The sequence below is a fragment of the Haliotis asinina genome, chromosome 8 (assembly GCF_037392515.1).
Source record: "Haliotis asinina isolate JCU_RB_2024 chromosome 8, JCU_Hal_asi_v2, whole genome shotgun sequence".
Classification (NCBI taxonomy): Eukaryota; Metazoa; Mollusca; class Gastropoda; order Lepetellida; family Haliotidae; genus Haliotis; species Haliotis asinina.
In genome coordinates this window covers 28,114,671-28,132,833 of record NC_090287.1, presented here as the reverse complement: position 1 = coordinate 28,132,833, position 18,163 = coordinate 28,114,671, and the positions used below count along the sequence as shown (strand labels likewise).

General features: G+C 39.6%; 1 protein-coding gene across 1 annotated transcript; it reads right to left on the bottom strand.

Annotated features, from left to right (window-relative positions):
* Positions 1-6,785: 6,785 nt before the first annotated feature.
* LOC137295200 (putative uncharacterized protein DDB_G0289263) lies at positions 6,786-12,568 on the bottom strand. Its single transcript, XM_067826519.1, has 2 exons — positions 12,505-12,568; positions 6,786-8,161 (listed from the first exon to the last, which is right to left on the bottom strand). The coding sequence occupies exons 1-2, from the start codon at positions 12,566-12,568 to the stop codon at positions 6,786-6,788; spliced, it is 1,440 nt and encodes a 479-aa protein (XP_067682620.1).
* Between the last annotated feature and the right edge of the window lie 5,595 nt (positions 12,569-18,163).

Sequence of the window (18,163 nt, the reverse complement as noted above, 5' to 3'; positions counted from 1 at the left end):
TAATACAAAAAGCATAATGGGAGACCTTGGCGAGCATGAAACATATTAAAACATGTTTAATTTGCGTTTATGACATTTTATGAACCTAATAACCATTGTGTCATCTGATGCTATTCTTAAAGGCCATTGATGTTTGCATTGGCGATGATAGCAGTGTGGGGGTCGAGCGTTGTCGCGTTGAAAGAGCTCCCCCTGACGGTTAAATGGTATCAGGAGGTGAGGTGACATGTCGCGATTTTCTTATTTAAGACTGCCTTGAACCACCAATAGCTCTGGTCTACCCGTGTCGTTGTCGGTGTATTCGTTTCAGAAAGGTCCAACATTTGGTCGATATGCTCGAATTCTGACTTCTCTGAGACAAGTTTTGATGGTATGATCCGAAATTCTTCGAAGACCAGGCATCTGTCCTAGATGTAGCAAATCGATGACATAGGTGAAACACCCGAATAGATCGGTCCTAAGCAGGAGGACCTTTGGAAATTCAGGATCTTTTAGGACTTTTGGGCCTTGATCAAACTGTGGTGCTGTGGTGGACATTGAAGCATCTTGCAAGGAAAGACTGGGACTTCCCTGCTTGCAAATATGTGGTCAGTTGTATTCAGTCTTGGCATTTCTTATCTCAGTTTACCAGTAAATTGCGTAATAAAATGATGAATTTGATTTGACCTTTTTAGGCGATGTCTTTACTCGTGCCCGACACATTACGTGGAATACCGTCTCTGCATGCACTTTTCATTTACATGTGTCGAAATGAACTGCTGAAACATATGAGTTTCTTATTTTAGAATTATGTAAATGGTGTCTTAAAGGGTAAGCATGTCCGGCGCCGACACGATAGCACCCGTTACGCACATTAATAGTATGCTTGAAAAGCTGTGTGTTTATTGCCAAACACCGCACAATAGCACTCCTGTATTGCGACAGCGGCAAGTAAACAAACCAGACGATCGGGTGATGGAGCAGACTAGACAAATGGCCCCAACACTGTCAGGTCAGGTAAGGAAGAAAGCTATTTCAGCCCTAATGAATTAACCCATTCAACAGGTAACGACCATCAGTCATGATACAGTGCAGTTCTTGCACGACAACTTGCAGCTTAAAGTGATATAAATCTGAATCGTTGTTCGTGTTTGGTACGAAGCCCACATGCAGATTTCATGCGTGCCAGTTCCAAATTTGGTTAATTTTTCAGAGAACAACGGTTGAGATTGATTGTTTTTCTGCCACCGACTGACATTTGTTTCCTGAGTTTAATTTAGTCAGAGTCGATTCGAAATTGGCAGAGTTGTGGATTGCACCTTTTACCGGATATCGTCTGCTGTATGTATAGGTCACGTGGTGTGTGTAACCAGCGTTGCTAAATCGGATCACATGCATGGTGGCAACGAAACTGCAGTGTAGGATGTGCTGAGCAATTTGACACGGCACTTAATAATCGCAGAGCCTTTATATATGGTAGAACAGAGCGAATGAACAATGTTTCTCTAAGACGTACTCGCTCATCAACAGCAGGTGAGGATATGCAAACATATCATTCAGTATATCACAACTGAAAGAAAAAAAGAGGGATTCCTACTATTTTTTTTAACGTTCTTCCTAACTACTAAACGGTTCTTGTCGCATGTTAGTTCTGTAATGGTAATACTGCATGCTTATGGTGTGTTATTCAAGATTACTTTATCCATGCAATGCTTCCCTTTATTCCGAGAATTCTGTGACTTTCGCTATATTCGGCGTACAGTTGTCTAACATTACCTTTATTTGAAAAATTCTGTGACATTTCCATTAGTCCGCATACACTCTGTCTGACATTCCCGCTTCTTACAAAAAAACACTGTGACATTCATGTATTCCATGAAATACCTGTCTGACATTCCCGCTTCTTAAAAAACACTGTGACTTTCATGTATTCCATGAAATACCTGTCCGATATTCCCGCTTCTTAAAAAACACTGTGACTTTCATTTATTCCATGAAATACCTGTCCGATATTCCCGCTTCTTAAAAAACACTGTGACTTTCATTTATTCCATGAAATACCTGTCCGATATTCCCGCTTCTTAAAAAACACTGTGACTTTCATTTATTCCATGAAATACCTGTCCGATATTCCCGCTTCTTAAAAAACACTGTGACTTTCATTTATTCCATGAAATACCTGTCTGATGTTCCCGCTTCTTAAAAAACACTGTGACTTTCATTTATTCCATGAAATACCTGTCTGATATTCCCCTTAGTCAACGAATACTCTTGACATACCGCTTATTTCACCCCTTCTTTGGCATTTCCTTATTCCGGGAGAGCTCTGTCTGACATTCTGGTTACATGTTTTCCAGTACACCCAGTCTGACATTCCCTTCAGTCGACGTCTGCTTGACATTGATTCGACCAGATATAAGCTACATAATTTCCTTATTTCATGTGATACTCATTTCACTCATTTCACGTTATGGTACTTATCCACACACACACACACGCGCACACGCACACAAGCAGAGAGAGAGAGAGAGAGAGAGAGAGACCAAGAGAGAGAGACCAAGAGAGAGACCGAGAGAGGGCACTCGCACACGTGTACAGTTCTGTGTAATACCGAGTCTGATATTCTGTGTAACAGTGATTTTCACCCCATTTGTTGGCGAATGGCAATAAATACATTCCTAGACGTAAATCAAACCAATTTATCTCACCATGTATGTGTGTGTGCGCACGTGTATGTATTTCTTTGTCAGGTAGCCATGTGGTTTGTTCCTTACTGTGTGGCTATAGCAGAATTGCTTCTCTTCGAATTGTCAAAGGTCACGTTTGTCTTTTCCTTACAATCATATGCCGACATAATATTTTCGTGATAGATATAACGTTTCGGGAAATCTTAGCGGTGACAAATCAATCTGTTAAGTAGGAAAAACATTCAAGAAATAGCGATTAGTTGTACCAAGGGTCTACACTTACGGCATTCAATATATACAACAATAACAGAAAGTTGAAATAGACTGAAATAAATAAATGGTGTCAGTTACAATACATTCTGACCATAGCATCAAAATCCGATGGGGTATATCGATGGAACTTGTTTATATTGTTTCAAGGGTAGATTATCAAAACAGATACTAATGTTCACAATACAATACGATGTAAAACTAGGAAACTATATTGTTAAAATCCCCAGCGGCCTTGATGAATGATCATTGTAAAGAAGCCACACATTGTTAAAACAAATCTACACATATCTTAATGATGTTTTCTACTAAATTCTACCTAATACATAGCTAAACAAAATGAGGGTTTCAAATAGAAACACCTGTCAATTAGACCAAATGACACCTTTAACGAACGCGAAACCCTATTCCATTCTTTGTTCGAGAAAGAATCATAATGAAGGCACTATAGAGTCCATTTGCGGGCCATTATAACAGAAGTGCCATTATATGCATATATGTCGTTTCATCACGATGTCTTTGGAGAGTGAGTATTAACTACAACAGATTTACTAGTAATAGAGGTGATACAGCGCCGAAAACTAACAAGCATCACTGTTCCATCCACACGTCCACAGATAACAGTTACTGCTCTGAGATTGTGCGAAATTTCATATCTTATACGGATATTGCAGACTGTAGAAACGCGAAGAATAGCAATAATTCGAGACTGAATTTCCGTAGCAATCAAGTACATGGATGTGTTCGGGTAATGTAGGGATATTGGATACTATCTTTTGTGATCTCGACGTAAACGAAACTAGTTAGCTTGCCCTCCGATGCAATGACCTTTGTTAATGCAGCACATCAATACGTTTAACCAAGGTATGGGATTTCTGATTTCTCCATAATATAATGTCATTTAAAGCATCAATTGTACATATGTATAATGGTACATCTATAGGACAGGGTGGAAACGTGTGCTCGATCATTTAACGTTAATGACACATTTTCCAACTAATCAGACCAAGGCAATATTTCTAAGCCCCTGTGCATGTGACAATGAACATGTATAATCAGTAAATATACTGTATATACTGAGTGATGGGTATGATCAGTATAATCATATAATTATATAATCAGTAAATATGCATATTTATTGATTTCTTCTTTGATTTGCATATTTTCTGTAACCTATACACTAATGGTGTTTACCTACAGATCAGCACTTGCCACGACGTGAAGGAGGAACGTAGATGCCTGCACATTATCCGTCTACTCGGAGTGCAAGGTGTGAACCGAAGGTCGTGATGTCGGGTTTTAGAAGGATTTGATCATGTAAATCCCAATTATTGCCTTAATAGCTGATTCTGCACATGAGCGCACTCCAACATCACAAAGTCACTCAGAATGCCCACCTAATCAGTTCGTATAAGTTGTTTCAAAGGCATTTAGAAGTTGGAGGAATCAAACTAAAAGTGCTTTATGGTTCAACTTCTTTATTATACAAGGTCACAACGTTTCGAGACAGATTCTAGTCTCTTCTTCAGGTGAGGTGAGGATAAAACTAAAGGGTTGTAGTATATATACACATAACAGTAGACCGATAACAATGGGTAACAAGATATACAGGTTTGTATTAATTGATGTACAGGCTTCGATTGATTGATGTACAGGCTTCAACTTATGTACGGGCTTCAACTGATTGGTGTGCAGGCTTGTGTTGATTAGGTGAACGAGTTACAGGTAAAGATGTTTGGATAAAGATTAGTCACAGAGGATAAGGTGGTTCCATGCATTGGGTAAGTAAACACCTCCGTCTCTGTTGATTGAGGGCTTGTTCCGCTTGATTGCAATGGCTTCTAGGAGATTCCGTTTTTTGAAGTCACTGGCGTTCCTAACTAATGTCCTGGTGTTGTCCCAAACAATCTTGTGATTGGGGTTCTGCACGATGTGTTCACATACAGCAGACTTCTGATCCAAATTTGGAACTGATGTTTTGTGTTCTTTTAACCTGATAGTCAGTGGTCGACCAGTTTCACCAATATATGTCTCTTTACAACTACACTGGATCTGGTAGATGCATCCTGCTGGATTGTTGCAATTAGGTATTGTTGGCCCGCGTCCATTAGCCGATAGTACTATCTGATAGACTGAAAGACTGATTGTTTGGGACAACTCCAGGACATTAGTTAGGAACGCCAGTGACTTCAAAAAGAACGGAAGCTCCTAGAAGCCATTGCAATCAAGCGGAACAAGCCCTCAATCAACAGAGACGGAGGTGTTTACTTACCCAATGCATGGAACCACCTTATCCTCTGTGACTAATCTTTATCCAAACATCTTTACCTGTAACTCGTTCACCTAATCAACACAAGCCTGCACACCAATCAGTTGAAGCCCGTACATAAGTTGAAGCCTGTACATCAATCAATCGAAGCCTGTACATCAATTAATACAAACCTGTATATCTTGTTACCCATTGTTATCGGTCTACTGTTATGTGTATATATACTACAACCCTTTAGTTTTATCCTCACCTCACCTGAAGAAGAGACTAGAATCTGTCTCGAAACGTTGTGACCTTGTATAATAAAGAAGTTGAACCATAAAGCACTTTTAGTTTGATCAGTTCGTAATTGTTTCAGCTGACAAGGATGCATGTAACATAGTCATAACATGTCAACTACACATCAATGCATCACACTCTCTCACTCACTCACTCACGAAACAAAATCAGACATTTGGAATCAATATTATTGCTAATGAGTTGAATGGGTTATTCTTTTCTGGGGCGATGGGAATGGCCAGTGGTTACAGCGTTCTCTCGTCATGCCGAAGACTAGGGTTTGAATCCCCGGATGAGTACAATGTGTGAAGCCCATTTCTGGTCTCCCCGTCGTGATATTGCCCGATTGTTGCTAAAACGGCGTAAAACCCAAGTCACTCACTCACTATTTTTCTTCAGATTTGCGCCGTTCTATGCATGGGTGTTTGAACACAGTCACGGCGACCGACGTGAAACATTTGGCTACAGAACAGACATTACTAAAAAGGAAAACGTAATAACAAAATGCAGAAGCCAGCATGTCAGCAGCTCACAAGCCAGCACCATGGGCGTGCCATGACATAATACTGGACGATCCGTTTCAGTTGTACGAATCTTTGTACAGTTTGGGTGTTTGCGTGCAACAAACTGGCACCGGTTGCGTCTCGTGACCTACATGACGAGTTACGTCACCCTCAGAACAAACTAGTGACAGTAAAGATTCTTCAGAGTTGGCGCGCCTGTTGTGTTCCATCAGGAACAGACCTTTCACAATTGATATCCTTGCTGGACCTACCCTTAGATGTTGTCATCGTGCTCAAAGCTTACGATGGACCGGCCCACTGTCATGTCCGATTCAACCATATGAAGTGGGATGCATGTCGTCAGTGATGAGTCACGCTTCAAAATGCGCTTTGCCCATGACAGGGTGTGGGACGTGTTGTTTTGGCGAGGCTGACCAATTTGGAGGAGCCAACGTAATGGTCCGGGGAACATTTTGTGCCAGAGGTTGATCTCAGCTGATTGTCGAAAGGACGTTTACTGCCACACTTATGGGAACCAAGTTTTCACCCCAAGTCCTCCTGCAGATACATGATCCTGGATTGACGTTTTGATATGGCAACTCCACGCCCCATACTGCAGATTGGACGATCTATTTCGTACGTACCTCTGCTGTCACAGACTCACCTTCCCATTCATCAGACTTGAACCTGGTCGAACACGTTTGGGAACACGGGTGCGATAGTAGATGAATCAACCTTTAACCTTGCAAGAACTTATTACCGAGCTTCGGCAAGTACTTGTGTCCACGAGGAGACGTCTTACCGTCGAGGTCGCCTTGGGATATCATTGGCATCATTGACATCATTGGCTTCATTGGCATCATTGGCATCATTGGCATCCTTGGCTTCATTGACATCATTGGCATCCTTGGCTTCATTGACATCATTGGCTTCATTGGCATCCTTTGCTTCATTGGCTTCATTGGCATCATTGGCTTCATTGGCATCATTGACATCATTGGCATCCTTGGCTTCATTGACATCCTTGGCATCCTTGGCTTCATTGACATCATTGGCATCCTTGGCTTCATTGACATCATTGGCATCCTTGGCTTCATTGACATCATTGGCATCCTTGGCTTCATTGACATCATTGGCTTCATTGGCATCCTTTGCTTCATTGGCATCATTGACATCATTGGCATCCTTTGCTTCATTGGCTTCATTGGCATCATTGGCTTCATTGGCATCATTGACATCATTGGCATCCTTGGCTTCATTGGCATCATTGGCATCCTTGGCTTCATTGACATCATTGGCATCCTTGGCTTCATTGACATCATTGGCTTCATTGGCATCCTTTGCTTCACTGGCTTCATTGGCGTCATTGGCTTCATTGGCATCATTGGCATCATTGGCTTCATTGACATCATTGGCTTCATTGGCATCCTTTGCTTCATTGACTTCATTGGCATCATTGACATCATTGGCATCATTGGCTTCATTGACATCATTGGCTTCATTGGCATCCTTTGCTTCATTGGCTTCATTGACATCATTGGCATCATTGGCTTCATTGGCATCATTGACATCATTGGCTTCATTGACATCATTGGCTTCATTGACATCATTGGCTTCATTGACATCATTGGCTTCATTGGCATCCTTTGCTTCATTGACATCATTGGCTTCATTGGCATCATTGGCTTCATTGGCATCCTTGGCTTCATTGACATCATTGGCTTCATTGACATCATTGGCATCATTGGCTTCATTGGCATCCTTGGCTTCATTGGCTTCATTGGCATCCTTGGCTTCATTGACATCATTGGCTTCATTGGCATCCTTTGCTTCATTGGCATCAATGACATCATTGGCTTCATTGGCATCATTGACTTCATTGGCATCATTGGCTTCATTGGCATCATTGGCATCATTGGCATCATTGACTTCATTGGCATCAATGACATCATTGGCTTCATTGTCATCATGGACTTCATTGACATCATTGGCTTCATTGGCATCATTGACTTCATTGACATGATTGGCTTCATTGGCATCATTGACTTCATTGACATCATTGACTTCATTGACATCATTGACTTCATTGGCATCATTGGCATCATTGACTTCATTGGCATCATTGGCATCATTTACATCATTGGCTTCATTGGCATCATTGGCTTCTTCTCTTTCTCAAGTTACAGTATTTCTTCCGTTTAGAGAAATCAGTGAGTGTCGGAGTTTCCTTTCACGCCGATTTTAGCAATATTCTTAAAATAACTCAACGGTGGACACCAGAAATTGGCCTCACACATAGTACTTATGTAAGGAATCAAACCCGAGTCTTTAACGTGACGAGCGAACGCTTTACTCACTAGAAAATCCCACCACATCCATCCATGGAATGTAATACATTATTTTCATTATAAAATGATGCCGTAGACCACCTTTAACCGTCTGTATGATAGGTGATAGCAACGTGCTACGCATCTATTTTCATAATTACACTACTTCCATTGTGAGATTGAATTTAACACGTGTCAGTTGTTAATTTGGTTGAGTAAGGTGAACTTGAATTGAACCATAATATCAGATAGAAACATGCTCATTTAATCACGTATTTGATACCTTTTGTGAATTCAGATTCACGCTCATCTTGCAATGTATGTGGCCTTCGTGAACATTCACTATTGTTGGATTTCTTTTGGTTGATATAATTCCTCTGATGAGCACTAAGCGTTGTTCAATCACAAACCTGTAAGATGAGGCGTAGAATGGGAGGTAATGAGGTGTACAGAAAGTGGCTGGTGTGACTTAACACATTACAGCATTGGAACCAGAGGATCATATATGAAGTTGTGTGCTCAATAGCACCGGTAACCTTAATAGGAAACTTTAACGTAGCTCCTTTGTAGTGAGTGACTAATGTTTCACTATTTTCTTTTGTGGGATCAATTAAAAAGGCATAGCACTGCTGCTACGGCAACACACATAGAAGGGTAGAATTGCATCAGCTCATCCTTGTAAGAGGCGTTTAACGAGACCGGGTGGTTAGGTTCGCTGGCTTGGTTCACATGTTTCTCCGTATTTCTTAGATCGATGCTGATAATGTTACACAAAGGGTTTTATGGATCATTAATAGGCCGCCGTCATATAGCTGGACCATTGCAGCTGGAGTGCAGCATTAAGGAACAAACAGACGTAGCATGGCAAAGGCGAAACATTTATTATGTTAAACCAGTACTTCAGTAACAGTGCGATGGTAACGTTAGAGCCTTGGTGTTCCTTTAGTCCAGACATCATGACGCTTTTGGGTTTCAATATTTATCATCGACCGTCGAAATAATAAACTATAAACTGAAAGGTTTGTGGGGTTTTAAGGTTGGTACCATATCTGAATACTAAGTAATGTTATTAACTGTCTGTAGATACAAACGGAGTCTGATAACAGTAGACCTGACATTTATCTAATTTAAAACAATAGATATAAAAAAAATAAACGGAACGTGTTTATGAGAGTTTGGTTGTCATCATGGTTTTCTATGTAAGAAGTGCATTCAGTTTTTCAGTAGTTTAGTAAGGCTTCAATATCCACTATAAGGTTACACTTCCAATCTCGATCAGATCGTGGACAATTACAAAAGAGTGATAGTTTTCAGTGAGCTACAGAATCTTGTTGCTGTAATACTATATCATGCAGTCTTTAGTTTAGATGTTAAAGCAGCACCAGTATATTTTTGTTCTTTCCAAAGACAGTATGGAATTTTATTTCTACGTTTCTTTTTCTTTGACATTATTGTGTTCTTTTTACAGAATGACGAAATATTACTGATTAGATATAAGAGCTTAGAGTCTCTATGTTCAGACACAATTCTAGCCAACACAATTACACGTCACTTTCGAGGAAGAACATAAAGTATTCTGTCTTATTCTGTGTTTCCAATCTTCATTCTGTGTTTCCAATTTTCATTTCGAAGCGGAATAATATGAATAAAAATCTTATTTTATTTTCCCCCGTCGCTGTGGAAATTTTACCCTAATACAAACATGATCTTAATCTTTCAAGTCTATAAAAACACAGGTCAATTTTATCTTTCTGCGCCTACTTTTATTGACTTTTTGTCTCCAGAAGCAAAGCTAGTCGATCTTCATCGTAAATTCACTTTTAAAATTTTACAGCATAAGTATGATACTGGCTCTTCCGCCCTTTTACTTGTAGAGGTTGGAGATAAGTAACATATGAGAAGGTACGGAAGGCCCAATAGAATGCTGAAAGTGGGGGTCAAGTGTTAACACTTCATGAAGCGAAACCTAGCTTATTCTGTCTTATTCTTATACAAAATTAATGCATAAGCACGATTGGATAATTTGGATATTTGTTGTTTCTTATGTGGGAACGTTAGCGGCTGAATTAGGGAAGGGTCGAACAGGGGATAAGGTTCTGGGTTGTTTGGCGCGAGCGCACACGTGCGTGCGTGTGTTATTTCTCTCTCTCTCTCTCCATGTACATGTGATTCCTTGTGGATTCCTGAAACGGGGAAAAAAGAAAGCCCGAAAACCACATAATTATTTAATTGTATTGTTACAGTTAATAATTTGCCGTGACAAAAGGTATAAGAACCCCTCCCCTCAGAACCAGCAAATATATAACACTTCTAAAACATTCAATATTATGTACTGGCCACAGAGCAAGATACAATGATTCACACTAGAGGTTTCTAGCACAATGAAGCTGAGTCAAATCTAAACTAATCGTTAATGGATCACCAGTAGTCAACTCACCATAGTCTTTGGTTTCAGTGAAATAGGTATACTTAATGTTACGCAGCAAACTTTCTTGAGTGTAGGTCGAACGTTGACAAAAAGGCAGACTGATGTATGTAGGCCGAATGATGACACAACTCCAGTATTACTCCGCGTGTAAGTCCGTGTGTGTCGCGTCAACACAAGCAGCCTATTTTTCATATACACAGTCACTGATTCTTGATTTCAGCAAAGTATGGAACCTTCGCGATCGGCCTCGTGTTTACCAACAGTCAAAAACACACATTCATGTGTGGAAAAGCGCCTAATGGGAGTTAACTCCAAAGCGCTACCTTAAAAGGCGTGCCGCTAAAATACTATTACCGTGATACGAAATGAGACCCATACTAACTATCACTCAAAACATTGTGATCCCAAAATAACTATCACTTAATTAATAATAATACAAATTGCAGAAAACACATTCTCGTAACAGTATCCTAATCCAAATAGTCAACAATACGTGAATTAGTGCAATTTAGAAGCGTTCCGACTCTGATTAGCTATGTAACAGAAGATTAATGGTCTTTAAAACGATTTCGGTGTTGTATTTCGTCAATAAAACACAAATAGAACTGGCTCTTTTCGCCCACCTTCGGATATAGCGAAAGTAAGGAGATCTTGATCGTAAGACTTAAATTTCACAATATTATACGAAGACGTTTCCTTTGCTCACAATGAATCTTTCCTTTAAATGTGTTAACAGATGAACATTAAGACATATATGGCTGGATATCATTAACAGTCGGGATGCTCCAGAGGATGGAGCGTCTTTCCAGAGAGCAGAAAGGTTTAAAATTTCTAAACCGAAAGATGATACAACACTCCACTTTTTATCCTGTCTTTTAATTTTCAATGCAATGATAATTTCACCGCATAATCGTGTTGTGTGTAGATGTAGTTGCTATTTCCTTGTTTTGGATAATTTGTTTTGCACGATCTTGTGTTTTTTCAGTGGAAATATCATAGATAGATATCATAGGTCTTAGATCTTCGTGGCTTTGTAGGTTTGTTAGTCTGTCTTTTACGCTGCATTCAGCAATATTCCACCTGTATGGCGACGGTCTATAAATAATCGAGTCTGGACCAAACAATCCACTAATCACCAACATGAGAATCAATCTACGCATGTGGGATGCGATGGCATGTGTCAACCAAGTCAGCAAGCTTGACCACCTGATCCTGATAGTCGCCTCTTACAAGCAAGGGTTACTGAAGACCAATTCTAACCGTGATCTTCACGGGTTCTTTACAGGGATACGTGAATCAGACCGATCAGAAACACCAGTGTCTTGATTCTAGTTATTCAAAATCCACGTTTCGTTTGCCTTTAATCTCAGATTTAAAATGATCACGAACCTTGAAATTTTCAGTGAGCCGAAATATGTGCTAACAATGATTACATTTTGCCTAATTCCAAATGAACCATTAAACTTAACAAATGTTTAAAATGTATTTATATCTAAGTTTAAATGTAATCTATCTTCTCCCAAAGTACATAGTGGTATCACGTAATCTAAATGACGAAAACAGCTTCAGAGGGCGCTGTGGTTTGCCAGCAGAAAAAAACACATCAAGGCCAGGTTTTCTGTTGACTGACCACGTATATATATTGCACGCTTCTAACTATTTTTTATACATTTTTCAGACGGATGAATAACAAGGAAATCAACCGTATACGTTAATGTGACTGTTATCACAGCTTATATGGAAATAGTGACTTCAGTCTCACGCTGGAAGATAACTGCACGGGACATTCCATCTGTCTTGCAAAACCCTGGAGCCTTCTTTATCATTCCAGTGATTTGTGAGTGAATTTAGTAGAAGGTATTTTGAATGTATCGTCTACGATTAAGCTCCATAGCATTTTTCATATGAAAATCTCTTTCTGATTATGTCGGTTCTTTTGTCGTGTTAAGAACACCGAAACTGTCCAGTCAGGCATACGTGTCGTTACATAGCTTTCTTACCATTAGTCTCTACACCGATATTGCCCGTGTGCGTACACGGTGTTATGTATAGTTGCATATGGCGTACCACCTCCATGCTGTCTTGGATAAATAATCTTCCGTTGAGAGTCAATGCCATATTTAAAAATAAATCTGGGTGTGGTAAGCAGATAGTAGATCACAGTCGCCTTTCAAATGAAGAAATGTTTAAATTGTGTCGCAATTATTTTGTCCTTAGAGATACAAATTTTTCAACCTGAAGGAAGGCACTGTGCAAATGAACCAGCCAATACGACAGCGTGGTCCGTTCTTTCACGGAAACGTTTTATTTCATCCTTGTTCTTTGTCCACCAAACACGTACCCAGATAACGGTTACTGGGATGGAAATACGCGATAAGTTCGATAAATTATTCAGACATGTCCATCTTTTACAACTCAAGTTAGTTTCTAATGTTTTCATTTGTATACTCGTAATGAGCAGTTATTATAAAATCTATATAAAATACTTGGTTTCGGACGTTTTGACTAATTTCATTAATTCAGCCATGCACATGTGGAATAAAATGAACCCGCCGGTAGAGCGAAGACTGTTTGATACTGACAGTTTGATATTTAGATATAAATACTGAAGATGGAAATAATAAGCTGCTGTCTGACAGTTGATACGGAGTGATTTCCAAACTAGAAAATACTATTTAACCTTCATTGCAAAAAATACATAAATTTACACATTTATACATATAAACGTATATATTTAAGTTTAAAGGGAATGCCTATACCAAAACACAATGTAGTAACCCGAAATAACTGGTCCAAACATTAATGACAGTGTATCCAAGAATATTGTCACTGTCTAAATACTTGAAACTGACATGTCTTTGAGTCAATAATAGTGTTGGGAGCTAGGAATTTCAGACACGTACGCAAACTGCCGTAAGCAACACTCTACTCAGGTTGACTGCAGATCACTGGATTGTCTGGTCAAGACTCGATTATTTACAAATCGCTACCATGTAGCTGGAACATTACTGAGATCCCCGTTGAACGACAATCCAATCCAGTCTATCAGGTTGAATATGTTGCTGTTTTATGGTTACAGTCAGCCTTCTGGAAACTGACCCATTCCCAAGTTTAACCATACCATCGCTGCTGTAATTCTGAATTTCACGCACTCGTTCAGGAAACACTGGATAGTTTGCTGGCGCTTCATCTATGACCCCTGACAATAACTACCGCCAAACCAACATCCGTGTCTACTACCATATAATACAATATTACATCAAAACACATGTCGAGCCACAATCTATGCTTTCAAGTTTGGAGATAATGTTAAACACGGCGGTATGATAAATACACTGTAGGTCTCCTCGCCGTTCACGGTTACGTAGGAAGATCACCTCACTGTATTTCCCTTCTGACTAACTAACAGTGTTGTAGAACTAGGTCAAGGATATCAGTCATTTACGTAAATTTTCAAATGACACCTCCATAGAATAAGATGCCTAGATTGTCTCTCGATTTAAGAATATTATCATTTGAGATACATGTCGAAATTGTGATGAAAAGTGTATGCATGGGGAAATAGTATGAAGTATGAAAATATATATTCATGGGTCCTGAATATTTGTGAAGTATGAAAAGTGTATGCATGGGGAAATAGTATGAAGTATGAAAATATATATTCATGGGTCCTGAATATTTGTGAAGTATGAAAAGTATATGCATTGATACTGAAAATTAGTGATGACACCAGGTGTACATGAGACGGACCTGCTCTGCTAATTCCACCCACCACTTTTCTTAACCATTTACAAACAAAAACATGTAACAAAAATATGTAATTCTGAACATAAATAGATTGAGATAATACACATATTTGGAGAGATGAAAATGCCAGTTTTCCCCGATATCATAGTTTCAGACATATTTGGAGAAATGTGTAATGTTGGTGAAAATGCCTGTTTTCCCCCATACCATGGTTGCAGACATATACTGAGTCAAGAAAGAAACTTCACAAAATGAAATTTTTAATAATAATGAATAATTTTTCTCTGATGATATATCTATGTATCCGAAATGGGATCCCTATCATCCGAATCTAGAAAAACGTTAGTAAAACCGACTCGCACCCACCCATTCGTCGTGCAAATGACGTTAGTGCCAAATCAGGTTTTGCACGTGCAGTCGATCACGTGATCTTCGCATCGAAGTTTTCTTCATTTGCACGTGTTTGCATTGACCTCAGGAATTGAAAAGACACTCTTAAACCACAGCTCTACAGTTACTTTAAATGTCACGATTGTCAAATGTGCATCGAGAACGTGTCGTTGGCATGTTGCAGCCGGGAAGATCAGTTATTTACGTCGCAAGAGCAATGTACCCTCAGATTCGCGGACGGCAACCATAGAGTCTGGAGACGACGTCGTGAACGGTATGACCAGTGTTGTGTACAGGAAGTCGACAGATTCGGGGGCGGAAGTGGGGTGTGGGGTGCTTTCTGTGGGAACAACCATTCCCGACTTCTGGTCATCCGTGGAAACCTCACAGCTGCTGCTTACCGCGACCAGGTATTCACCCCTGAGCTCGTTCCTTTCATGGCGGCTCATGGCCCAGGTCTTCAGTTCCAGCATGATACTAGTATTGCTCGCATACTGCGATGTTGACACGAAATCTCCTTCAAAACGCTTGAATCAACGTCATCAACGTCATGGATTGGCCATCGAGGTCCCCTGGCCTTAAACCAATACAGCACTTTTAAGATTTTGGGAGAAGGCTTCGTGGTACTAGGAACCTCAGAATTTGCAGGAACTTGACGCTGCCTTGCAAGAGCAGTGGCGCAGAATTCCCAACCACGTGTTCACAAGCATCAGGCAGTCGATGAGGAGACGATGTTTGGCAGTGGTGAATGCGCGAGGCGGCCATACACAATATTGAACTGAGAAATTTCGAACTTTTATTCTGGTGACTTGACATTCTGTATGTATACCCATGTTTTGGAACGGCGGTGTAGCCTAGTGGAACTGATTGTGGCACTGTCAGTGTATCGTGTACATCACACAGATCTCAGCAATGAAATAATTTTAATTTAACCATCTTACCATCTCTTGTTCTTTTATAGAACCCTGAAGAAAGAAGGTGAAGTTTCAGTATATTTGGAGAGATGTGTAATGTTGGTGAAAATACCTGTTTTCCCTCATACCATGGTTTCAGACGTATTTGGAGAGATGTGTAAAATGCCTGTTGCTCAAAATGCCCGTTGTCCCTGATACCATAGTACACAAAAGTATACCTTAAAAACACTTATTATCAATCATTCACAAAAAACGGAGATTTTGCTTGGGTGAAATATATTAACATTAGCATCATATGCGATTGGCACCGAATCAATTTGGATAATTTGTAACAAACATGAAACTGACGTCACAATGATCTTTATGGCTGTATCATAGGGTCTGCCAAACCTGCGACCGGCAAACCATGACACAGCTGGATTCTTTAACCAGTAATGGTAATCCTCCATCTTCAACAAATAAACGTTCCGTTCATCAGTAGCAAACTGAAAAGCTGAACAATTGATTACATCTGTATACACCACACCTTCCATCCTACATTTCCACCACAGCCCATTTACCACCGATCTGGTATTTGAGCAAATATTTATCACGTAAGTAAATATTGCCATTCACTCTATCCTCTAATAATCTCCTGTGTTCCATTGTTACGCAGGCTTTCATGTTCGTGTGTACTTGGTGCCCCGTTATAACGATAGCACTTGTTGTGCAGGTTTGCCCACAACGTTGTGGGGACAGATGTTTCAAATGGTAATTAGTATCTGTGTTTCCCATTATTTTACTGACCCCTTCTGTGTATGTAGGGGGACTCAATTTACTCCAATTTCCTGCTAGAAACGCACATATTAGAAATACACTCCAGTGTAGTAATTACTGAAACACATCCACGCACCATCCATTTATTGCATTGACCATTTTTTGCTACATATGTGGTCAACTTTCGAGAAATACGACTTAGAACCGAAAAATTTCACAGTTACCGTTATTTTATGCGTATTTTGAGATAACATCTGGATCTTTCATCAGAGAGACATTCAAAATGTGACACTAGTGTAATCTGAACATTCTCCATTGGTATATTATAAGCGGATTATTGCATCAATCCGTTTTTGCTACATTTGTGGACAACTTTTGAGGAAGTGAAAGGTATCTGTTTCACAGTTAGGCCTAAACAAATATTCAGCTTCCCATTACCCGATCTGCCCTTGAATTGTGGTACCGACTCTACTTTTTAAGAGGTAAGAATATAATCCTTTTTCGAATACCATTGTTTATTTCCGGAACAGGCGGACATTCGTCACTCTGATAGAATGATAGGTCGACTTCTAAGAAATGTAAAAAACACACAAAAATAATTCTACTTACTCTAAATTTTAATCGGAACCACAACATTTTTTTATTTGGCCTTACCATTATTGCATGCGCGTTATGGATCTTTCATCGGAGAGACATTCAAAATATGACACTCGTGCTGCAATCGGAGGATTCTGCAATGGTATACTGGTCAGCAGATTACAGTTTCCTGTACTTGTCACACCTTGCTGCCCTCCTAAACAGGAACACCAGACTGATATCGTGTGATAATGTCATAAATTTAGTATGTGCCATTTAAAATTTATCTTCAAATAAAATTTGATATTTGATAACATTATATATACTGAACAGCAAAAGAAACGCAACTCGTTTTTCGTCAAGTTTTTGAACAGAAGATATACACATGAACGCTTACGTTTAAAATTTCTTCCGAAACGTGCGTTTCTTTCGCTGTTTGCTATAATACCACAAAAATCGTATGGATCGATCAATAAATGCCAACAGCGACTTTATTTTCTTTCTCGCTTAAGAAACTTTTCTATTGACAAAACCATAATGACCGTTTTTTCTATCAAACTCGATCTACAATTTTATTTGTATTTGTATTTCAATTTTCAATTTTCAAAATTGCTAAATTAAATACTGCCAGCAAAACTGCTGGAGTGTCGTTCGAGTTTATTCTCTGCGTCTGTGAGCGCCATATTGTGAAAAGGCAACTAAAATTAGAACTGATAGTTCCTATACTTTATCTCAGCGTTTTGAACTACCTCCTGAATGTACCTTTCGATTACCTTCCCTCAAGACAAACAGTTCGACGGTCTTTTATACCAATCAATATTCGTGAGTGAGTGAGCACGTTTTACGTCTTTTTGAAATATTCCAGCAATTTTCACTGCGAGGGACACTAGGCATGGACTTCACACATTATGCCCAAGTTGGGAATCGAACCCGGGTCTTCGGTGTAACGAGTGAACGCTTTAACCACTGGCCTACCCATCGTCCCCAATACTCGTGAATGCAACAAATGTTTTGAATCATCATCATGTGATAACTATT